We start from the raw sequence: 25,603 nt of genomic DNA, 5'->3' as shown, positions 1-25,603 counted from the left end.
TTTAGGGGAAAGAAAACCGAAGATCCCGTAGACTTCAATGCAACAGACATATATTTGGATTGTAATTTTGACAAATTCATAGGAATTCAACTCTTGTTATACAAACGTTTGTTTTATACACGTCTAATAATTATTTTGCGACCTTGCCTAAACCTGAGCGTTCACGATACCTTAATAAATGAAGGTTAATCGCCGTCATGTCCCTTCAGTCTTCCCCCGTCCAACACAGTGGCCGGATATTGCTTATCCAGACACCTCTACAGTACATGTCTGATTGAATCCCATTAGGCTAAGTGTTGTCTGTTAATAACCACCGTCTTAATATCCAACTGTTTGATCTATAGGCTGAGATTTAGTTGGAGACGACAGTCTGATGCTGCTATAACGTTAATGTGTGACTGTATTACTGCAGCAGCCTCCCACTCACAGCTAACATTAGCTAACCATGCTAGTCACTGTTGCCAGCATCACTTAGCCATTTACCATACTGACAGTGAATATTCACTTATCGTATGTGTCTCAAATCTCAGTGTGAAACCTCGGTAAACCCGCTACACAGCAGCTTTTACTAATTTTCTCTCATGTGACAGCGAGTTTCTTTCCTCCAAAAGAGAGCGCAGCCTTGGCCTCTATTAGATCTTTTTTAGGACACGGCAGTGTAACAAATTGAATATCAGCATTTTTGGATTTATTGTTGGTGCAACCAACACAGCAACTCTCCGGCATAGCGTTAATACTATTACAGGTTTGTTTAAAGTAGAAGTTTGGAGACATGTTTGAACTTCTTCTCTTTACTCTGTTACCGTCTATGAGGGACACAGGATTGTTTCCCCCCCCAAAAAGGGGGCGTGGTCATGAGAATCTACTCTGGTTGACGTATTTCCGGTCTGATGTATTCCACGCTCGCTGCATTTCCTTCTGCAGTAATCTCCATTCTCATACTTGCTGGAAAGCTGTGCAGGATGTCACCTTAACATATGCAAACGTACAGTACATGTTCACATAAGTTCCTCTCTCAGATGTTGCAGGTCCTCTTGAATTCTCCAAGAGTGACGAGTGGAGTCGTGACCTCCCGGTATCAGACGTTTTTGACCTCACAGTCTCAGGTACGCCACCTAAGAACGGAGAAAAGTTTAGGAAAGGGTAAAATCTGCGTAGACACTTTGTGACACATGAGAATAAAAATAAAAATACATTCACTTTGACTTTTTAGAAAACTCCTGTTTGTACTGTACAATGAGGATTTTTGTTCCCCAAAGCACAGATGTACTGGATCTCTACGGTCTGCTGATCAGCACAGAAGCACATTATCTGCAATTACTGTCTTCAAACAACAAAAACACCACAGGTGGTAGAGATTTAATCAACTTCAAAAAACACACACATGCAGATAAACAAAGCACAGAAAACTAATCAGCTCAGCCCTGCCCTCCCTTCCTCCCTCCCTTCTTCCCTCTCTCTCTCTCTGCCTCCATCTGCTATTCCTGGGTGTTTGCCTGCTGCAGACAATGGTTGCGCTCCACTGAGGGCTCTATATTGGGATGATGGATGAGGGCATTTGCCTCACTCAAGGCCCTGTCTTCTCCGTCCCCATGCCAATGTCTGCTCACCACTCAAGCGCATCAATGGTAATTCATACAAATGATAACAAACGGCAACCAGAGGTGAACTCTGAGTCCCCAAACAAGAAGACAAAGTATGATAAGGGACCGGAGCAATGGGAGTCTAGATGGAGGACAGACGCTGGTTTGTGATTGGAGGGTTGCTAAGCTGGGGGAAGGGGGTATTTTGCTCCTCTTGATGAGTTGCTGTTGAGCAAGGCACAACACCCACAAATCCTCCTGTGGACCTGTACAGTGGCGAACATTAGAGCTGTGGCTGCACTGGAAAGCCTTTAAGTGTTAATGCATGAAAGTCGAGTAGATAGACGCTGGAATACTACGGAGCCAGGACAGCGACAGTACATTTTGGCATCGGAAATTGAATTTGGCATTGAACTGAAAAAGGAAACATTGGCATTGAAACACTTGAATTGGAAAAAAGGTTTTACTGGCATGAAAAAAAGGTTCCACAGAAAAATAAAACACATAAAACATTAATGCTTATTTTATTCTGTTTTTATATTTTTAGCACTCTGATGTGTTTTTCGATGACGGTGATGACAGATTTTTTTTCTTCTGTCAGTCTTTTTTCAGTGACAGTTTTCTTTTTTTAAAGTTTTTTCCCCACTGATGGTGGTTTTCAGTTTTAACTTTCTTTCCCTGTTTTGGCGTGGAGGGGAGGGGGCAAAGAGAGCGTGATTTACATATAATCTGTATGCTAAGGACCCATAGTCTGCTCCGAAGCCTCAGGCATGACCACGCACCCACGGCAATGGCTTTCACAAGTTCGAACTCCCACACCGCAATTACGTTAAGTCGGTTTCTCTCTCTGCCGTTGGTTTTTCACATATAGAACCGGGCTGGTTAAAGTTAACTTTTAACTGATGTTAAACTGGTCTGGCAGAGGTCCACTGGAACAAGTGCTAACGTTAGCTAATACGTGACAGCTAGCTAACGTTAGGCTCTTTGTGAAAAAACAACAGCAAAAACAGAACTACTTGTGGTTTGTGAGTTCCAGATGAGCCAGAGGGAAATAGTAGGATTTCTGATTGAGAAAATTAGTTTCAGGGCCTTTAAAGCTGCTATATTTGTGATATTAAAGCGACAGTAGGCAGAATATTTTTAGCATATTGTAATTCAAGTGTTCTGAGAGAAAACTAGACTTCTGCACCTCCTCATGGCTCTGTTTTCATGCCTTAAAAAATCTAATCCCGGGACGAGAGACTTTGACCAATCACAGGTCATTTCAGAGAGAGAGCATTCCTATTGGCTGTTCATTCAACGGAGGCAGCTGTCAATCACTCGCAAACTCCGATCAAACGGCCAAACTAGGCAGCCCTGATCAAATATGAATCAATATTCTGTTACTGTAATGGCTAATAGGCACCTAAAATGTGTTCAGAATCATCTTGTAGTGTACTGTTTAGCTGTAAAATTAGAAAGTTTGCTCCGGCTGGTGGGCGGTGCTTGGTATTTCCTCAATTGATCTCAACATGGCTGCTAGATCACAACTACAAGATGATTCTGAAAACATTTGAGGCGAGAAATAGGCATTACAGTAACAGAATATCAATTCATATTTGATCAGCGCTGCCTAGTTTGACCATTTGATCAGAGTTCGCGAGTGATTGACAGCTGCTCAGAGACGGCAAGGCTCCAGCTCGGCTCTGATTGGTTGTTTTCCTCCAGTCTGTGAAATCTTGCAGATGCCATTAGGAGCACCGGAGGACACTGGAGGCACATTATTTTTTTCAGATTACCTGTCTCATGCACTACATGCATGCATAAAAATAACTTTTTTTCATCATATTTGCTCCAATCTGCCGACTCCAGCTTTAAGCAAGTGGTGGTTACTCTACGACACTGTACCTACAGTTTGTCTACAACATGAAATGTGAAGTCCAAGATGCATACCAGCTGGTTGAGAGCCTGACTGAAGAGCTGAATCACAAGCAAAGGTATCAGAAGACACTACTTTTCACTTCTGCTTAGGAATCAACTGTTTGGATTATAAGAAGCCACAAAAAAACAGGTTCTCAGGTAGTTTGTATTCAGTGTTCAAATTACATGAAGGTCTTTAAACTGGTAGCGATGCTCACGGCAGGTCTTCCCAGAACACTTGATGATAATACGCTTAAGGGTGTTACACCTTTTTGATCACACTGAATGAGCTTTAGCAGAGGGAGATATAAAACATGACTGCAAAGCCTTAAGAGTAATACATCTAGCTGTAGCAAGAGATAACCGTTGCTTGTATTTTCCATCTCTACACAACAGCTCTGTGGTTGAAGAAGGGACTTTACAGAACAGTTGTTAATGTCTGGGTATTAAAAAGACAATGACAAGAGGAGGTAAAGACATGAGGAAGTCTTTCTCGAGTAAAACACATTCACTCTTTGATGCTCGGCACCAGGGACTGTTATCATAACACTTAAATCTTGGCGAGCGGCACGGAGGATGTTTCTTCAAGAGGTGTGGAAAAGTAGAATGTGACGAAAGAAAACAGGTTGCTGCTGCACAGAGTACTACGCTCAAAGGAAAGTCCTGCAGTTCAAGCAGATTCCAGATACGGACAATGATTCATTGCTGTTATGATCTACGGGTGTGTCTCCACCCCACCTTAAGGACATGATCCAAATTTAAAACAGAAGAACTGCCTTTTGAGAATTCAAATCTTTTTGTACCTGCTACAGATTACCTCAAGCAGTCAGTGAATGCAGCTGTCATCAACTTATGATTAGCCTGAATGAGGTTTCAGACTTGTTGAGTACACACATGAATAATGAGCAGCATTCTTTTAGCTGCCATACAACATATTCTTATGGAGTAATGAGCAATTCACACCAAACATGAAGTGAATTTGCACCTCCCGTTACCCGTAAAGCAGCCAAAAATAAGCTGTGACAAACACACGTTTATGATACTTACATGTTTTGTTCCATAAGATAATCTTCACCAATGAACACCACTTCTATGATTTTTGAAGTGTGAATGCAATCGCCAGAAGCAAAAAGCTAACGTTAAACTATAAACAAACTACACCACGGTCGCATGAACGCAACTAGGCTGTAAAGGTGGACGAGTCGGCGTGATGATGTTTAGTAGTCTCATTTATCCACTTGTTAGCAACCGCCTTTTTTAGCACACGTGGGTATGCCAGACAAAAAAAGGCTGGTAACTGCTTTAGACATTAATATATGTCTTGTACAAATGTCACAGCAACCTTAGGCTCAGGGCACCAATGCAGTATTAATCCATCATATATTAAAGATCTAATTCAACAAACATAATTTCCATCCCACTCCAGGTAAACAACACTGACTCACCATTGCATAATTTTTTGAAATTATCAGCCTCACTGATGTTGTCAAGCGGAGATATCCTGTAAACACTGAATAAGAACAGCGTCACAAACCCCCCCTGCTCTGTTTATTAATTCCCCCTCTCATCCACTGGCCCACGTGCAATGAATCGAGACGTGTGCGTCTTGGGGGGGGGGGGGAGTCATTTATTTCGACAAAGAACAGCCGCTCCTGGTGGGAAGCCGTGTGGACTGCAGAAAGACCGAGGCGATGTATGATCGATACATCTCTTCATTGTAAAACGTCGGAGCAGTTTTTTTGGATCGGTTTCTGTCTAACCTACATGCCGTCTCTCTGTGGGAGTGAGGAGGAGATTAATGAGGTGCGGGGAGGAGGGAGGTGTTGTCTGTTCCCAGGCTAGAGAGTGACACTCTGAGCTTGAGCCACTTTACACCCCATTACACTGGCGGGCCCGGGGATGGAGGGCGGGGAACACAGCAGCCCAGACAACAGTAGACATTCCACATGCAGAATAATAACAGGCTGGGTTATGCTGCACGCTTTGATGCACTCGCAGGGAGCAAATTATCCCCCCCAAAAAAACACACACACATACGCACACACCCACTTCAAAACAGTTACCTGCAAACTTTGGGTTAGTGCTGTTATAGACGGGTTGGGCTGTTGGGGTTGGTGCTCATATATTGTGCTGATCAGTGCTCAGTGAGATCCACCTTTAATCTAATGGATATGAAGCAGTTTGGTTACATATTTAATGTAGAATCAAGTATGCATGAATGCAATTTTGGATTTCTTTTTAAATATACTTTATCACTGAATTGGACGTTGTCTCTCCAGCCTGTAGGGGTTATATATGTGGCATCCGTTAAAGTTGTAGTAATCTTTTTAACAGCCTTTTTTACGGCACACATTCAGACATCATTTGGTTCCTTCAAATGGGGTCGTGTTCACCGTGTTCATGAGAAGAGTCCATATGAACGCCCCCCTCTTGTGGTATTCACGACCTTGTAAGTGGAAAGTTTCTGAAAGCTCAGAGTTCACGACTTGTGACGTGTTTGTTGATGTTTTAGGAAGGACATGGAAGTTAATTTTTCGGTGCATAATAAGAGAATATATTGTAATTTTAGTCGTTTATTGTAATTCTTCGTAATTTTATATGTCTGAGGAAAATGTTGATATTCCCAACGGCCTCATCTTTCTTCTCTGTCATTATGCCGTTGCATTTCCTGCATTATGTTACCCGCATGCTAGCTTGCTAAACTGTTCGCCTCTGTGGCTTCTAGACACCGACAGTAACGTTAATATTGCCGTTGCTTAGCAGCGGTGTTCTCACGACTTAACCATTTGAACGCCAAGCATATTGTGTACACGACTTCCCATGTTGTAAACACAAGCTCACGAGTTTCATTTGAAGGCACCACATACAAATTATATTGCATTTGTTAAAGTTGTAGTTATCTTTTTAACAGCACACATTCTGACATCATAGCAGGAAAAAGCACAGGTGTAATTATTAAGAATAACGACTGCATTCCATTTAGGTGAGCCAGTTCCAGGGTCCTGGTACAATCAGGTCTTCACACATTTTGACTTGTCACAGTATGAAAAGCACAGGTGTTACTACTAATAACACTAACAAGGGCTCTGTTCTATTCAAGTGTCCATGTAAGACATGACAGTGTGACAGTGAGCCAGCATGCACAATACCAGGAGCCTGAAACGGGAGCAGCTGAATAGAATTCAGCCATCATTAATCAATGTAAAACCTGTGCTTTTCCAAATATGATACGTCAAAATGTCTGCAGTGAAAAGGCCTTGTTACATATGGTGCCCTCAAATGGTGTCGTGTTTACCGTGTTCCCGAGAAGAGTCCATATGAACACCTCCCCCTCTTGTGGTGTTCACAACCTCGTAAGTGGAAAGCTCAGAGTTCATGAGTTGTGACGTGTTTGTTGACGTTGTCAGAAATGGCGGAGGCCATGGAAGTTAATTTTTCGGTGTATAATAAGTTAATATATTGTAATTTTAGTCGTATATTTTTTTCTTTGTATGCCGGAGGGAAAATGTTGATATTCCCAACGGCCTCATCTTTTCTCTCCGTCATTATGTCTTTGCATTTCCTGCATTATGTTACCCACTTGCTACTTCCTAAATTGTTAGCCTTCTAGATGTCGACAGTAACGTTAATATTGCCGTTGCTTAGCAGGGATGTTCTCACGACTTAACCTCTTGAACGCCAAGCATATCGTGTACACGACTTCCTATATCGTAAACACAAGCTCACCAGTTTCATTTGAAGGCACCAATTGATTGAACTTCCATAGGCCATGGAAATAACATATTGGAAGTCTTAGTTTAGGTGGTGTTGCCCTTTAAACCAGGGGTTCTCAACCTTTTGTAACTCGAGGCCCACTTCCGATTGTTCAAAAATTTCCGAGGACCACCTTCCCAAATAAATAACAAACTGGCCTGTAAATATGTGTTATGCCACTGTCAGGTGTAATGACCCACATAGATATTCAGCTTACCCTCACCCATCACTGCCTGCCATTATGATTCCAAAGTATTCAGGGTCATATTTCCTCACCACACACTTTTACTGGTTTCAAAAATGCTCAATTTTGTGTCATCATCTGTGACATATATATCTGTAAAGGGGAGACTCGTGGGTACCCATAGAACCTATTTTCATTCACATATCTTGAGGTCAGAGGTCAAGGGACCCCTTTGAAAATGGCCATGGCAGTTTTTCCTCACCAAAATTTAGCGTAATTTTGGAGCGTTATTTAGCCTCCTTTCCGACAAGCTAGTATGACATAGCTGGTAACAATGGATTCATTAGGTTTTTCTAGTTTCATATGATGCCAGTATCTTCACTCTAGCTTTAAAAGTGAGCCCGCTATAACCTCTGAAATACAGAATAGCGGTTAATCTAAACATTAGGCAGCACCTTCCCGGCCCACTGGTTGAGAATAGCTGCTTTAAACCCTAAGCCACGTAAAGGTAAAAGGTCAATTATTTCATTGCATTTTTAGATGTCAAGCAGCAGTGAGTCGCAGCTGAACCCGTAGCTTTGTGAAATAAAACTTTACATACATAAGTGAGAGTTGAGTGATCATTGTGAAGGCCCTACACAGCCATGTGGTCCACACAGGTGTTTTCACTTTTGCCTGATTAGACCTCTGCTCTGAACTGTACACAGTTTGTGCTCGGTTCCCTGGCTCACCTATTCTAATTCACAGCAGACATCTTGACTTGTCATAGCATGAAAACCACAGGTGTTACTAATGACTTTAATGATGGCTCAGAACCTTCAAGGGTCCCAGTAAGCCCTGCCAGTGAGTGCTGGAAGTGGCTCATCTAAATGGAATACAATTATTATTAATTACACCAGAGCTTATACAGCCATCATCAGCAGCCTCCAGACTGCCGTCCCACTGCAGGCTGGTCCTCCTCTTTTTTTTTCAAATAGTCTTTTAAACAGGGACTCTCAGACACTCTCAGACCATCTCCGGTAACTCTAGATGGCCCTGTGATCACATTACTTTCCTGTCCTCCGCCGCCTATAGAACAAGCTTCTACTATCAGGAAGTGTTCAAGTGTGTCGATTTATCACACTCTCTGTACCGCTGTAACCGCTTCCACCACCAGACAGATACTGTGTCCTATGTCTGGGTCGCCTTCTCCATTCCAGCAGAGCCTAATTCTGCCCCCCCTTCCCCACCCACCCCTGTCATGATGTTGCCTCAGAAAACAACAATACGGTTTATCATTGTACCACAATGTGTAAGACAAAGAAGAGCCTGTCATCCTCGGGGCTTGTGGTGTGAGTAAGCATTTTAATGTGTGAGGCACAATACCTTTATGACAAGAGAGGAGCCTACTGTAGGTGAACTAATTAGAACCTGGTGTAAGTGAGCCCACTTTTTCTAAGGTGACATACTGCTGAGTTTCAGCTTTGCTATTGTGTTATTCCAACAAGACAGATCACAGATTGATAGTAAAATACTTGTTCTGTCTCACTGAGCTCAGGTTGACGAGGTCAGAAATGATGCTTCTCATTCTTTGTTGTTAGAGTAAACCAAAATCTTTTGTTCTTTAGTCATAAGCAGAGAATGGAGTTTCCTTAGCCGTATGGCCCCCTTCGCACAGGCCTGGTGGTGTAGCATGTTTTAGCTGCATGCTGGCACGCTAAACCATGATCCCTCTGCAGTATGTACACTAAAGTAACAGGTGCTGTGTGCAGCCATTTGAAAGATCAACACATTATTATCAAACCAAATGCAGAACCTTGGTATTACTGACCATTCATTAACCCCCAGCCCCCTAAGTTACTGCTGCTACCTTAAGCTTTCTATTCTCACAGCACATTATGCAGTTTACAGTGATGAGAGTGGCAGATTTACCACTTGAAATTTGAAACTTGATTTCAGACAGGTAGACAAAAGAAGCTTCTCATTTCTAGCTGACAACCGTTGATTTTGCCGCCTGCAATGGCAACCGTTGCGGGCAGATTTTATTAGCTGAAGCGAGCGGACTAATCAAACTCGGTGACATACAGGTTTATTTTGACCAAACCAGAGTTTGCGATTGTTGGAACCAAGATGGTTTTGGGGAGTTTTATTTTGTTTCGGCGGAGTTTGAATGAAGTGTGTTTTATGATGCTCCGCCGCAAGAACTGTTGATTGTCCAACGGAAACTACGGCAGTGGAGGAGGGGAGGCACACACCTGCGTGAATATACATCGGCAATCGTCGGTTGTTGGGCTGACGATGGGCGTTTGGAAAATTTTAACATATCGCCAAACCTTAATACAGACCATCAGGCTGAAAGACTGAGGCTAAGGCTGTCCCACGCAAAAAAACAGCACCCTTGCTGATGATCCATGCAGAATACAGAAATATAGAAGGATTTTTATTCTTAGAGTGCAGAACGAGTTGTTCTCATATTAACTTTTTAAGTATGATAAGGAAGGTGTAGTGAAGGTGTCCATCAAAATTAAAACCATATTTCCTTTCAGGTTTTTGCTCCCTCTTGCAGACAGGATGGTTCTATCTTTTCTTTAGTTATAAATGTGAAGTCTTTACACAAAGAAATATGATTTAATAGGTTATTTTTTCAATTGCAAGGAAGTACTCCTTCTTCAACGCATCACTCCACTTGAAGGCTACCCCCTGCCTCCCGCTTACAAAGAAAGCAGCTTCACATGACGTCCAACAACAGACGTCCTTCTCAAAGGTTTGCTCGCCGTATATCATTCCAGCTCTCTTACTTTTTTAGCCGATGGAAAACTTGTTTAAGTGGTGGGAGTCACTTCCTAAACTTTCTGAGCAGGAGGTGGAGGATAATGGTGCTAATTATACCCGTCGCTATGTTTAAAAGGGCTAGGAGAATAGAGTTGTCAGCAAAGTTAACAACTCCCATTTTCTAGTCAAAGGAGTTTTCCACAGCAACTCGAGCTAAATATACACATTTTGCACAATTACAGGTGTATAGAAGCCGGAATAAGGCTGACAAAAGCGAAACCTTACATTTGACCCACATAATCCCTAAAGCGAAGCTGTTAACTGAAAGCTCTGAATCATGAAATTAATAAAGGCACAAGTCAAGCACTGCTGAATAACGGATAAACAAGGCGCTGTAAGCAAGAAGTAAGTGAAATAAGTGATCGCTGTCAGCTTAAAGAGTCCCTGCTGTTTTTTTACAAAAGATGAAGATAAATTAAAAGTCTCTCAGCGTCTCTCTGCTTATATATAATAGTATCAGCGTAAGCATTTCACAAAAAAAAATATACAGTACATAGTAAATGTCTCACCTCATAGGATCTCATGCTACGCATGGAGCCAGGAAGCGTAGAGTTGCTGTCATCCATCACTTGCTGCAGCTCCTCACACACCTTCAGCGGCAGCACCACAGGATGTCCTATAGCGTTAGCCTCCCAACTCGCTATAATGCTGAAAACACACACAGAGCAGAAGGGATTTATAGTGACTGCCACGGCATTATACAACCAAGATGATGCCCAGAATAGCTGCAGTAAATCCCACGTTGAAGCATTCACCCCGACGCTTCAATTAAGCAGTTTTTAAGTGTAAACTGTACTGGATAACTAGGGGATACATAAAAGAGGATTAATGGCGAGTGTGTGTGCGTGGCATCGATATATGTTTGTGTGTGAGACGAAAAGAAGAGAGGACTGAGAGGAGAAGAGGAAGAGTGATTGAGAGTAGAAAGACTGATGCTCTGTCGGTGTGTGCTACTCATCCAGTTTGTTTGGGTGACATTTAGCCATCTGTGCAGTTCCTGAGAGGGAAAAGTCTTCTCAAGTTTTAGCAGCTCTACTTAAGACAACACGCTGAAGAAAATCTACTGCTATAGCTATGATTACATGTATAGGAAACGTGCCATTAGCAACTCAAAAACGAGTGTGTTATTAGGGTTTGTTTACACAGCACATCGAATCAAGTTACGCTGTATACAGATTAACTAAACATCATAATTCATTGAGCATGGAAATGCAATGTTGTCTACATTAAAGTTTGATTACTCACATATCAGAATGAATTCTATAAGGAGTCGCCCATACAATTTCCATTAGACTCCATTTCCATATCCATGAGACCTCATTCACATTGCACTGGACTGTGATGGTGCCTGCGACTTTCACTCAACTCATAATCAAGTCACCGCCATTAGTGACAAGCGTAATCCACTTAGGCACCGGCTCGCCGATTCTCCAGCCAATTATTGGCAGTTTTAACAACACACCCTGCAACCTCTAGCTGCAGCAGTCGACTGTAACCGACTGTATCCGGAATAAGAGGGCCATCATCCAGGGAATTCAGCTCCCCGGGCATAACATTTAATTTAAAAATGTCAGAGATGAGTGATGGAGGATGAATGGTAAATTATGTAGGGGGAAATGGAAGTGAGAGTAATACCAGCATTTAGCTTTGCAAGACTTCAGAGAAATGACAAAAATAGGTGAAAAAAAAAGCAGTTGCTCAAATGTGAAGCACTTTAAAGGTGCTAAGTATCAAATTAAGAGCATATCAATGATTGAGGGATTGCCTCCACACAGCTCTCAACATGGCGATGGATGTGCTGGTGGCTAGTAAACACTGTGAAAGGGTCAACTCCCAGACCGGACAACGCTGTGGTAGCAACCTGTCAATCACAAGGTAGCCACACACCAAAGCATCCCCTGCTTTATGGTCTATTTGACTCTATGGGACCATAATTTACTAAATGAACATCATGCTGTATTGAAGAAGACTTGAAACTAGTGATTGAGACCATAAACTCATGTTTACAATGTTTACTGAGGTAATAAATCAAGTGAGAAGTAGGCTCATTTTCTCACAGACTTCTATACAATCTGACTTCTTTTAGCAACCAGAGGAGTCGCCCCCTGCTGGCTGTTAGATAGAAAGAATGCAGGTTTAGGGAACTTCAGCATTGGCTTCACTTTTCAGACCACGGAGTGACCCACTGGTCGGGACGGCGTTATCAGCGGTAACCGCCACATGAGCGTGCAGAGAGGCGGTGATTAGCTTGCCAGTGGGGAACGCATAAAGAGACTCGCACGCATCGCACTGAAAGCACGTGCGGCCGGCCCGGCTATGTAAACAAAGAACAGAGAAGTTCAGATTACAACACGGACAGAGGGAGAGCGACTTCATTCTCTGCTCAGGTAGACATTACTCCTCTATATCTTTACATAGCAAATAGTTGTTTGCTGCTATATTAATGCTCTGGATTTGAATTTAGCACCTTTAAAACTAGAATAATGAACATAAGTAGATCGCTGATATTAGCGCATAGCAACTGTATTGATATCAGCATGTGTCGCCTGATAAATTACAAGAAATTGCAGCACAGAAATGTACGGGCTGCAACTAGCAGCTGTCGATTATTTTCTTGATAAATCAATTAGTTGTTTGGTCTATAAAATGTAAAAAAAGCCCAAGATGTCGCCCTCAAATGTCTTGTTTTGTCCACAACTCAAAGATATTCAGTTTACTGTCATAGGAGTAAAGAGACCAGAAAATATTCACATTTAGGAAGCTGAGAATTTAGACTTTTGTTTTCTTAAAAAATTACTTAAACCGATTAATCGATTATCAAAATAGTTGGCGATTAATTTAATAGTTGACAACTAATCAATTAATTGTTGTGTCTGAGGTCATTTAGAGTGTCTAACAGTGTCCCTATTACATAGTTTGTCCACCAGAGAGCACTGACAAGTTCATTTTGCATGTGTAAAATGTTCTTCTCATTACATATCTTGGGAATGATTTTTGTAATACTCAAACATCAGTTCCGTATTGCTCTAAAAAGTCGGGCTGTAACCACAAACAGCTTTAAAGTCTGGAAATTAGACGGTGGAAGGACAGATGTTATTATTTCATCTCTGGTAGGGGTTGAAATGACCTTTGCGCCATGAAATAAAGTGAAAAGCAGAAATTCAGAGGTGTTCTTTCCTATTCTGGCTTGACAAAAAACAGCAGCGCTTCAGTCAAAAGTTCCTGTCACGACTTGTTTTACCAGGATGACGTCTCTCTTGGTACCCAGCATGCACCTTTGCGTGGAACAGTTTCCCGTGCATCACTCAGCTCCTACAGTTCATCATGTCATTTAAATGCACTCTTACTGCTTTGACTGTGAAGACAAGCCTTTCTCATTTCATACGAGTTTTACTTATAATTACCCTTTCTCGTCAGCCAGCCAGTGGGCTTGTCAAAGTGGTAGGAACAACAAAACCTCTCTGTTCTGCCTTCACTCGACGCAGCTGCAGGGAAAAGGAGGAGGAGGAGGAGGAGGAGGAGGAGGAGGAGGAGGAGGAGGAAGGGGAAAAACGCTGAGTGCTGATTCAGTTGAAAATAATGAGGGTGGAAGGCTCTTCCAGTGGGGTGCTGCTGTACTGAACATGGAGAATCGCATGCAGCACATCCACCTACACCTCTCTAATGCATCACAGCAAGGTACACAGAGCCTTGCTCCAGTCAAAACAACATCCCCTGTATGTGCAACAAACATGAGCAACTGACAACAGTGAGGCAATCTCATTCGCAAAATAATAGACAATTATGTCTGAGCAGGGACCCTTAGCGCAACGGGTTCTAAGACCGAAGATCTGTTCACCAACAAAGCAGTGTTTCATCCCCTCGCAGTGAGCCGAGGCAGGTGGTGATTGAGAGCTTGCGCTGGAAAGATGAAAGGATAAGATTAAGAAGAGGAAAACAAAGATTGGAGTGGAGGGTGGAGGGTGGAGGGTGGAGGGTGGAGGATGAAGTACTCGCTTACTCTCTCTGCTGGGCGCCTGTGTCGGAGCAGGCGGTGTAGAGGAGTTTCAGGACTCTGGCAGCTCTGGGTGATGGACTGTGAAGAGCGGGGGAGCTGATAGACCTCTCACCCTCGACACACGTCTCTGGGACCGACGCTGTGATGGAGTCGCTGTTCAGCAGCCAGAGCTGCAGGAGGAGCAGACAGGCAGTCACTTGAGACACACATGCTGAATGTCACATAAACTCTGTGCATCCACTCATGCACACCGGTTTAGAGTGTCTTATAAACAAGGGGTCTTATATCATGTGATAGGATACAGGTATTAGAGAGAGTGGGGGCAGCAGAGGGGTTGTTTAGTTTAATGTCAGTTTAGTCTGCCTGAGTTCTTTATCTGAGGTTTGTGCAAGTTTAGTGGACAAACCTCCAGATGTGAAAAGTGAAGCCAATGCTGAAGTGCCTTAAACTTGCATTCTTTCTAGTAGCCAGCAGCGGGTGACTCTTCTGGTTGCAAAAAAGAAGTCTGATTGTATAGAAGTCTATGAGAAAAAACATGCCCAACTCGAGGCTTCAAAACAGCAGTCCACAAACCAAGGGGTGACGTCATGGTGACTACGTCCACTTCTTATATACAATCTATGGTTAGAATCTATGGCCCGACCATGGCTCTGAAGTATCAGTAGCCTCATGGTACGTGTTCACAGGGTGTTTTTTATCGTGAGGGATCGCCTCGCTTCCCAGCACTGGATGCTTAATGGGCTGCCACTAGACAATAGACAGGAGGCACCCAATTGGACGAACGCTTTCCCTCGGGGGCTACTGCTCCCAGCTTTCAAACAGGAGCCAACATGGCGGCTCATTTGGAAACTTCTTTCTCGTATATTATGAGACTAGTTCATGGAAATGTGTTTCTGAAAACATTTGAAGCGAGAAATAAGACATGCAGTTGCTGAATCTGTCTTTATTTTAGATTGACAACATTTAGTTTCAAAGTTTCTCAGGAGTTTTCCAGAGGCGGTGTGTTGTGCCAGATGCCCGATAGCCTAGACCTCAACTTTATGCAAATGAGGAGCGGGCGACGTGACATTCCATCTCTCGAATCACTCCGCCACGCTACCCAGAATGCATTGCATGCCTGCTTACATCGATAATGAATGGAAAGCGTGGAAAGGACGGAGCCTGTGGACATGTACCATAACTGTGCTGTGTATTGATAAGTCCATGGTGCTGTCTGTGGTGCTGAAGAAGTAGACGGATTTGTAATTGCGACTTTTTCTCTGAGTCCTGCCCTTCTGTCAATTTTGTCTTGGATCTATAATACTCTCTAAACTATGTACAGAACCAAAAGAGTTGATCATGGGGCGGTTCACCAGTCGCGGGTGAAAAATCAATAAATCGCCCACTGGATTATTTACTTATACGCCTACTTATACAGGTCATATTGATTCTAACTTTCAGCAACACAACATTTTTACTTCACCATTTCATTTTAAAAACTGATGATGACACATGATGTTTCATCGTCATGTTTTAGTGCTGTTAATGTTGCGGAGTCCCCTCTCTCCTCAGCCCTGGAAACATGGATATACAGCAAGTTTCTGTTTTGATTTCTGTAACTTCACTATGTAGCATAACATGTCTTTGCGAACGACTTCTTGATAAGCAAAAGACATATATATTTGTTCATGAATAACCCACAACATATTTGGTGCAATAACAATGCTTTATGCTCATTTCTGTTAAAACAGCTCGGAATTTCAGCTCATACATATCATTATATTATTATGGTCAGAAGACAAGAAACATATTTGAAAAAAATGGTGATGGCGTGGCTACCTTGTGATTGACAGGTCGCTACTACGGCGTTGTCCAGTCTGGGAGTTGTCCGTGCTTTCGTCTACGAACTTTAACCCTTTCACTGTGTGTTTTCAGTCCATGAAAGTTAAGTACACCATTTTGGTCAACTAAAAATGTCTTATCTTAGCATTTGTTTGAGCCTCTCGTGTCACTTTTGGTTACAAAAAAACAAGATGGCAACGACCAAAATGCCGAATTTGAGAATTCAAAACTGTAGTCCACAAACCAATGGGTGACGTCACGGTGACTACGTCCACTTCTTCTATACAGTCTATGGTTAAACAGCATGTCATGCACCTCCAATATGATGCAGATTACTTTTTTAATTTTACATTCATTAAAGAATTCAAAAGTCAGTCATTTCACACAGGATGAGTTATATTCTTATTGCTACCCTTTTTCAGTGAGGAGTTTTAATGTCCTACAGTTTAAAGTCTGACAAGGACACAATTTGTTGAATAAGTGGAACATTTTATGCAAATGGTGAGCTTTGCAAACAAATATCACCTGCAAGCACCAGTTAAAATAAAATCTTTATTGGAATACAAACGCTAGAGCCACTTGTAATAATCCACTTGTCGCTAATTTTAAAGAGCTAAAAGCTACAAAAAAACAAAACAATCAATCAGTTTTTCACATCGCTTGAAGAACCAGCCATACCACCCTCTCCTATTTATCAAATTACTGAGGAGTCTATTTTTACTCTAATCTCATGTGCTTCTCTGATTACGCCTGCTTGTTCTTACCAGTAAGAAGGCTTTTCCATCAGGAGTCTGGACAGAGAAGTGGAAGGTGCTCATCGAGGTGGACAGCCCCAACAGTCTGGCTGCTACCGTCTTCTCCAGGAAGAGCGATCTGTCCGAAAGAGACAATGATCATTCATTTACATATTTAGTCTTTATAGAGCATATTCACTTTCTTGGTCTGAATGAAGGTATCGATGGCTTTTGGCTAGATGACACGGATATAATTATGGAAAAATATGCTACATTTAATGGTCATGCGTATGTGCAGTACTAATTTTGAAAAAGGTATTATAACCATTAAGTTAATGTACAGTAGCTTTAAAAAGCAAAATGTTTTTCAAAAGACGGTGAAAAAAAACCTCTGATGTTTGTACGTAATCCATAAAATATTCAAACTTGCACTGTGGGATTATTAAAATGTTTAATTCAGAAGCCTGAATTGAAAAAGCCTGAACACAGCGCTGATATGCAACAGCCACTTTTCATTTCATTTCCCTGTGAAAGTACGCACAGTTTCCTAATTGTCGCCACTAGAAGTTTGGATAAAAACCCGCCTGTTAAGTGAAGCTTCAGGCTCTCTGTCTCCCACAGCGAGCTCCACCACCACTTGTGTGATGTACAGTTTCAGGGTCTCTGGAAGACACAATAGAGACAGGCTCATAAACACAGTTGGAAATTATGATTATAATCTATAGAGCGATACAGTATAGTAGTGTATACCTGGTGCTACAGCCTCTCCCAGCTCTGAGGAACAGCTCTTGCAGGAGACGAGTTTCAGGCGGCGGCAGGTTTTCTGTGCGTAACACAGGTAAAAAACTGAAAATCATTCATGAAAATATACATCCATAATCAATAACCACTATAACCAGGATGGAAGGCAGAAGAGGAGCAGAGACAGAGAGAGATTGTCATTTGTTCTCTGGCTCTTTCCTATCTGCCTCTCTATCTATTTTTCTCATTTTCAGTCATGCAAAGAGTGCTGCTCGTGCAGAGAATGACTAATAAAAGAGTAGGGAGATCAATCCTCGTCTGCAGAGTGCTAGAGTTTGACTTCACTGATGCAGCCGTCTGAGGAGTGTGTGTGTCTGTGTGTGTGTGTGTGTGTGTGTGTGGGATTGAAGGGGGGAGAGTATACTGTATGATACGAATATGAATCCAATCTTTGCCTTTTATCAAAATAAATCTGGTATTGACCATTTAGTGCTTTCTCCCTCACAGCAGCTAGAGAGCTAGTTTTCATATTGATATAATTCTTAGAATCTGATGACCAACTATAGTAATCTTTCTTTCATCCAGACTTATTTGTCAAAAACAAACACCTCTCAAAAGTTTTCTAGGAATTCCTTTGCAGGCTTTGTCTTCCTTCTCTGGTCGTTTTCCTCTGCACGTCACTCACCTTTGAATCTTGACTGTCCTCTGAACTAACAGGGCTCACTTCCACAGTGAGAGTCTGTTCACAGCCGCCGTCTCTGGCCAGGAGGAGGAAGGTGTCACCCAGTAAACAGTCCTCTGCTCGGGGCAGCAGCTTGTTGTTGTTAGCGAACGGATCAGGGTGGCAACACCAGTCATCCACGATGGCGTTCCAGTTGCCATTAGGGAGAGGAAGAACTCGCTTAAACACTCTGAAAAAGGAAAAAAAAAAAAAAAGCAATTACAGGTTTTCCTTCCATCATTGTGCAGTGATATTTGGAAATCATATTATTTGGTTCTTGCTGCAGGGAGAGCTGTTTTCTCTTAATTATGAGTAAAACAAATAACATTACGCAGTCAGGGGAGTCATTTTCTGAGAAAAAAATGAATTTTCCAGATTAAAGTTGGTAAATTTACGAGAAAAAAAATCATAAATTGACGAGAAAAAAAACTTGAATATTCTCAGACATTATAAAGTTATAAATTTGCGAGAAAAAACTCAGAAATTCTAAAAGATTAAAGTCACGAATTTACAAGAAAAAAGTTTTTTTTGTGAGGAACCACGTCGTTTCACTTTGCAAGGTTGGATCAACCTCATCACACCACACAGATGCTGCCGCTTGCTGTGTTATGCCTGCAGTGGATGACCTAATCAAATTATACTTTGCAATCTGATTTAGCAATAAAGAAATAGTCGTGAATTTAGCCCAGAATCACAATATTATCATGAGCACCTGGACCTTGAAGAGACGTTGCCGTGAACTGGGCCCATTCTGAAGAAAACAACACACTGATTTGAGTTCTTTTCTAATACATTTACGACTTTAATTTAGTAATTTTTAAAGTTTTTTCCCAGAATATATACACTCTCATAACAGAGTCCTTTCATGGGATGATCTTTTTAGGAATGCACGTAAAATATTCACAATACCTAATAATATGATTATATTGTTGTGATTATTTTTAATCTCCTAATAATATATTAAAAGCAGAATTCAACGATTTTTTGGGACATTTGTGGTAAATATTTGGCTCTTTAGCTGCTAAATGCTCCACTATATTCACCAGCTAGTTCTTAAATTTGTTTGGTGTTGCTGTTTGGTGCTGAGCAGGATTAGTAGATTAGTACAGAGGTTTTATTCAAGTTTTTTTTTAATCTGAAAACGGCTGCATGAGGTTGATGAGAGCAACAAGACTGAACCAAAAAAGAACATTTTGAGTCCTAAAACCAAAACAATGAGCTGAAAGACGCTAAAAAGCTCAGTAAAGCTGAAGGGAACTGCAGAGTTGGGTAATAATTGTCTGTGGAATCGTCACGACTAGCGTCCCCTTTCTCACTACATGTAGTCATTTGACCCGTTGTTCATATACAAATATTGAGTAGCACAGCTTTAATATAGATGTTTTGTTCATTCCAGTAAAGCCCTTGTATGAACTGCTTTAGGCTATACAGTACAAAGAAAACTTTCAAAAGGTACTTTGTGGTGGTTGCGGTCAATGGTGGCATTAATACCTCTGATCAGCCATATAATGGAACATATTGCTACAAAGCATAATGAGGCATAATACTGTAGAAATTATAACTGTTACCCTGCTCCAAGCACTTCTCCTGACATTTCTACTTTCCCCAGCCCTTGTTGAGAGCAAAAAAAATACGTTTTTGGCAACTTTTATTGGGTTATTGCTGAGAAACATCGCCAGAAGCCAAGGGTCTCTTTAATGCAGCTATTGCAATTTTCGGCATGTCACATCGCTGACCGGAGAAAGCTACAAGCTGAGGGGCCATAAGAACAATACCACAGTCCGGCTGAACCGCCTCGAGGTAACAAACACAATTGTTTTTTTTAATGGGTAGTGCGGACCTTTACGTCACACCGACTCTATAACTCTAACCCGGTCAGGTTGACTGGGTGGACTCCGCTCAAGCTACATCCATCAATTTTTCTCTCCCAGACTATCACTTCAACCGCTGGGTCACACCATCAATAAACACCTGCTCCTCTTCCTGCGGAGGAGGAGGGTGTAAATAAAAACCCATTTCCACTGATGCTCGTCCTCCGTCCGTCTGCTCCTCACCTGTCCTCCAGCAGCCTGGTCATGCAGCCCTGGCAGTGGAAGCAATAAGTCTCTTTCGCCCGAAGTGTCTCCATCACGCTGTCAGAAGCCTCTGCGAAGGCAAAGAAATAAATGAGCCACATTTGGAGAAAGGGTGGTAACCTTGTACTACAGAGCACAGAGTCGATGAAATACTGGGTGGCGAAGGTGGCTCGTACAGGAAGCGGGCAATCAATCTGATATCGAATGGATTAGTCAATGACTGTCCTTAGCTATAACTTCTTCTTGCGCCGGGAGCAACATTAAACGCCAAAAGATGGGAGTTTGGGGATATTATGCAATGACTCTGGGGATGATATGAGATCAAACCAAAACTTAAAGGGAGTATTCTCATGACTCTGATGATCAGTCGCTAGTGGGCCGTTAGGGAACTTGAGAGCAAAATTTACACCTTCAATGTCTCCGATGACCAAGTGACTCAATCCAATTAATTCAGAAGCTCTAAATAGCTACCAAAAGACTTTGTTCTCGCCTTGGCAGAGAGGAGTCCAGCAAAGCAGTAGGGAGGATTGCACGTGTCTGGATGCGTTTCCATAGTTCTCCTGGATGTTACCTTCGTCGGTGCTTCTTGTGACACTGATGCGCAGTCTGAAATGCAGCTCCTCTCCGCGCGATTCTCCCGCAGGCGTCGGAACGCAGGATCCCTGCTCGAAGGCGACCCCTGCTGGCAAAGTCAGGCTCAGCTCGCCTCTGGGAGTCCGGATGTGGAGGGAAGAATCTCCACCTGTCACGACCACATCTGCAGGACCTGTGGCCACGTCTTTCCTGGAGAGCAGACACGAGCAGACGTTTTACACACACATGGTTTACAAAGAACATTCAAGTTTTATTCATTTCCTTGTCAAGAGTTAGATAAGAAGATCAATACCTCTCACGTCTGCACGGTAAATGTGAAACTAGAGACATTTAGCTTAGCATAAAAGCTGGAAGCAGGGGGAAACACCTAGCCTGGCTCACGTAGTCTTATTGTCATCATGTGACTCCAGAGACTGAGCCACCTCTCCACTGTAAGTCACTGCTCCCAGGCAAGAAATAGTCCCACACAGAACCCCTGCAAAACCAAAACTTATCGCATATAGGCTCTGGTTTTTGTAGGGATTAAACAAATGAGATATAACGTGTCAATGTGTGAGCTTTATAGGTGCTAGTAGGCCGATTTTGTTATCTTCAAACAGAGCCAGGCTCTGCTCTAACTGCCTTTGTTTGAGGGCGTCCCAAACTAGCCGCTAGGCAGGTATTATGCAAATACGTTACTTGGTGACATCACCAAGTTACGGAAGAAAAGGCAGGACTTCAAGCAAGGCGTTTCAGGCAGTTCAGGAGCAGTGTTTCTGTTGGGGAGAGTAACTCTGTTTGGCGTGGACTTTGGGTTTTGTAACTTTGCAGATCTTTTACATGCAAAAAAACACTATATAACACATTCAAGGAAAGGGGAAAAGCACAAAAGCATAATAGGTCACCTTTAAGCTAAGCTAACTGGCTGCTGGCTGTAGCTTCATATGGAAAAAAGACATGAGAGTAATATCGATCTTCTAACTCTCGGAAGAAAACAGAATAAGCAGATTTTCCGAAATATCGAAATATTCTTTTAACACTTCAGGAGATCTCGCTAGTGTTAGTATCAAAGTATTAAAATCTCTCAACCGAGGAGGCTGGATCATTTCATAGTCTCGGTTCTTGATACTTAATAAATAATAAGTGAACAACAAGCCAATATCCCCAAAACTTGGCAACATCAAATCATACACATATGGATTCAGGAGGATCTGTAATTAGTGAAGGTCTCAATACGTTGATTAATGAGTCAGCTTTCAGTGCATAGATGAGCATAAACTGTATATAAATATGATAATATATCATAATATATGGCAAGCTAGATAGTTGGCAAACCCCAAAAGCCCTTGACTCAACTTTTTTAAAGAAAGGACGAGGAAAAAATACAGGAGCATCCCGGCAGATAACTCCCATCCTCTCTTCAGGGGGGGTGCTATAGAGTCCCACTGGCAACAAAAAATGGATTTAAGAAGAAGAAGTCCTTCATCCCAAGTGTCATGTCATCAATATTCTTAACTCGACAAAGTGACCGAGTAGATTTAAGCCACAAACATTGACATGAACTGTTTTAATTGGTAATATATGCTTTTTACATTGTTGTTTCTTGTGTTTGGTGAACCGAAGACAATTTTTCAATACACAGTCTATGGTGCAGAACAAAATAAGTTGTTTTCTCTGTCAAGCACTTTGAGTGGAGATTAAGGGTGTAAGAAAATATCAAATCAAATCAAATCAAATGTTGTGATATCATGTTTTGTGATACTGTATCGATTCTCAAAAACACTATACATTTTGAATTCATAGTTTACATGCAAAGATTAACTCAGTCAATAGTTTATTTCATTGGCAAAGACATATGCCCTCTCAGTGTATGTGCCCTCTCAAAGTAATGCTATGATGTTGGATGTTACAGGGATTGTTATAAATGAAAATGCAGATCCCACTGTTCAGATCGCATAAAAAAAATAACTTTTTTTATTCAGATTTTAAGCATATGGTGGTGTGTTCTTTATACTATGACAGTTTTCCTAAAATTTTATTTTAAAAAAATCGCAATATATCACTTTACTTACAGTATTGCAATATATTGAATCGTAACTCCTGTATCATGACACTTATCGTATCACCAGATTCTTGCCAATCCACGGCCCTAGTGGAGATATATAATATGAATATAAGAGTCCAATAGGTGTTCCAATGTTCTCTGCAGTATGCAGAACCTGGCATACAAAAGTAAAGAAACTATTATAAATACCACTACAATCAGAAATACCACCTCGACTCCCTGCTGGGTGCTGCTGTCTCAGCTAAAGGAAGTACTGAATAATGACTGAGTTCATGAAGACCACTAGCTGAGAGAAGCACTTTTTTACCTGAAATAAAGTGGATGCAAGCCGAGCAGTTTCTCTGGCTATAGGGTATTAAGTTTTACTACTTATTTTCTTACAACATTGGAAACATTGGCAGTGTACAGTCCTTCTCTGAGTGGTTGGTGGCTTTTATTTCATCTCCTTTGGTGAGAACATTATTATATGAGACTACATGTGAGACTACATACGTGTACAAAATGTAGTTATATGTAGTAAGACTGTGCAGTCATGTACAGAGTCACTTCTCCACTGTAGATTCAGTGGTTTAGGAGAGAGGAGAGGACCAGGGGCTGATCTTACCGGACTGTCAAATCTCATTACCCCCATCTAGTGGTGTTGTAGGTGTACTGCATCCACTTTAGACAAGCAGCAACCCGTATCAAAGATTGTCTAAGAAGACAAATCCCTCTGGCTCTGATCTTTGCTGCTATATATTATACATGTATAGCTAATCAATTGGTAATAATAATTAAAATAATGTGACATATTCTTTATATAGCACTTTTCAAGTTTATAAAGTGCTTTAAAAACAGAAAATATACATTATGAGTACGAACTCATAACTCAAAAAGAAGCATTCAAATCATCTAAGTAAGTGAAAGTAGCAATATCACACTATAAAAATATCCAGTTACAAGTAACAAAATAATGCTTTCAAAATTTTAAGCAAAAGTATCAGCAACATAATGTACCTTATGTATCAAAAATACTCATTACGCAGAATTGCCCATGTCAGTGTTATATCATACAATCATTATTATATACTGTATGGAGGTGTATTTTGATTTTAAGGTGGAGGAAATTTAACAACTACATATACTCTTCTGTAGTTTAATCTATAATAATGCATCATATTTGATAAATTGATCTAAAGTTTTGAATGTAAAACCTTAATCTAGAAAGTAACTAGTTTAGTTTAGTACTTGATTTGACAGGGACAGTGCATATTAATAACATTTCAGAAAATATGCCAGAGTTAGGCTAATTCTCATCTGTAACTATGGCTGTCAATAAGGGATACATATATAATATAGTGGAGTAAAAGTACAATATTCCCCTCTGAAATGCAGGAGTAGAAATATAAAGTACACATAAACCAAAAGTAGTTATATGCTTAACCTCTTAACATAGTGGAATTTGCTTCTTTTCTACATTTCAAGGAGACCCAGTTCAAAACTTTACTTAACAGAGGGACTACTTTTATAGTGTCAAGATACTTTTTTGTAAGGGTGACTCATTTTGTAACACATCTATGTTATTGCTTACTTCTACAAAGTGTCCAACAAAAGTGGCATGACACAGAGACATTCAAACAGTTATCTATCGTTATTGTTGCGGATATGTCACTGAAACAACCAACACATAACATTGAACTAGCGTTCCTAATCTCAGCGCTGCAGAGAAGCTGCAGCATCACTTCACATTCATTGGGCTAACGTTAGCTGATGCTCTCAGCTAGCCTAGCTTGCATTGTAAACCTGCCAAGAAATAGAAGAACGCTAACTATAATGCTGTAGCTCGTTAGCTTTGTATCAACAATAGTTACCCGACAATAAGCAGTCCAGTCTGAAGCCTTTTCCTCAGCTCCAAGAAGACTCCAGCTCCAACATGTGTTGTGTTTGGCATCTCCAGGTCTGCCATGCAGGCAGCGCAATACTCAGAAAAAACACTAAATAAATCACACACTAATCAAAACTCAGTGTGTCTGGGGGACTCTGCAACATACTGTAACATCCACAGAAAGACTAACATAAACGCACATCTATCTGATCTAGCTAGTGTTAGTAGACTCCAGAGGTTGGTGCTGGTCTGTCTGCAGCGTGACAATAGCGCTGATGTCAAGGTCACCATAGTAACAGAAGAGCATCCGGTCTGACATTTCAAAATAAAAAGGGTTAAACCAAACAATCCTTTTTCGCTATTGTACAGTTATATCATTTGAAATTATCTGATAAATGTTTTGTGTTTGAGGCTTTTTTTTGTGTTAGATTCACTTTATTGATCCCAAATTGGAAAACAGCTACCTGCTGCCAGGCAATGTACTCACTACATTCACTGTGCAATATCATATTTCCACCTGTGCAATTGTGTTAATAGCCTGTTTTATTGTCAATACTGTATATATTGTTCCAATTTGTAATATTCCCCTTGTTTATATTGTTCCAATTTGTAGTATTCCCCTTGTTTATATTGTTCATATTTTTATATTCTTTCTATTTAAATCGTTCATATTTTATATCTCTGTCTACTTTTTGTTTTGCTTTTTGCACTGTGTTGTATCTTGATTTTAGTTTTTTACTGATGCTTCTTGTTTCTGCACTATCCCCTTTGCTGCTATACAT

The 25,603-nt window shown here is 41.3% G+C and overlaps 1 protein-coding gene across 1 annotated transcript; it reads right to left on the bottom strand.

Moving 5' to 3' along the window:
• Positions 1-671: 671 nt before the first annotated feature.
• On the bottom strand, positions 672-25,118 carry ube3d (ubiquitin protein ligase E3D). The gene is made up of 10 exons (XM_074654701.1): positions 24,808-25,118; positions 20,891-21,102; positions 20,299-20,389; positions 18,209-18,434; positions 17,533-17,605; positions 17,367-17,445; positions 16,813-16,921; positions 14,231-14,397; positions 10,740-10,878; positions 672-1,115 (listed from the first exon to the last, which is right to left on the bottom strand). Exons 1-10 carry the CDS (start codon positions 24,900-24,902, stop codon positions 1,095-1,097), a joined length of 1,212 nt encoding a protein of 403 aa, XP_074510802.1. The 5' UTR covers positions 24,903-25,118; the 3' UTR covers positions 672-1,094.
• Positions 25,119-25,603: the final 485 nt, after the last annotated feature.

Source organism: Sebastes fasciatus, chromosome 12, assembly GCF_043250625.1.
Source record: "Sebastes fasciatus isolate fSebFas1 chromosome 12, fSebFas1.pri, whole genome shotgun sequence".
Lineage (NCBI taxonomy): Eukaryota > Metazoa > Chordata > Actinopteri > Perciformes > Sebastidae > Sebastes > Sebastes fasciatus.
Note: the sequence above shows the minus strand (reverse complement) of the source record. Positions and strands in the feature narration are given on the sequence as shown.

Excerpts from the sequence above, each read along its gene's own strand:
- ube3d (XM_074654701.1), bottom strand. The coding sequence starts at position 24,902 with ATGGCAGACCTGGAGATGCCAAACACAACACATGTTGGAGCTGGAGTC. Across the intron at positions 14,398-16,812 it reads ATGGAAAAGCCTTCTTACTG|CTCTGGCTGCTGAACAGCGA; the intron begins GTAAGAACAAGC and ends CTCCTCCTGCAG. Across the intron at positions 1,116-10,739 it reads GTAGCATGAGATCCTATGAG|GTGGCGTACCTGAGACTGTG; the intron begins GTGAGACATTTA and ends CTCCGTTCTTAG.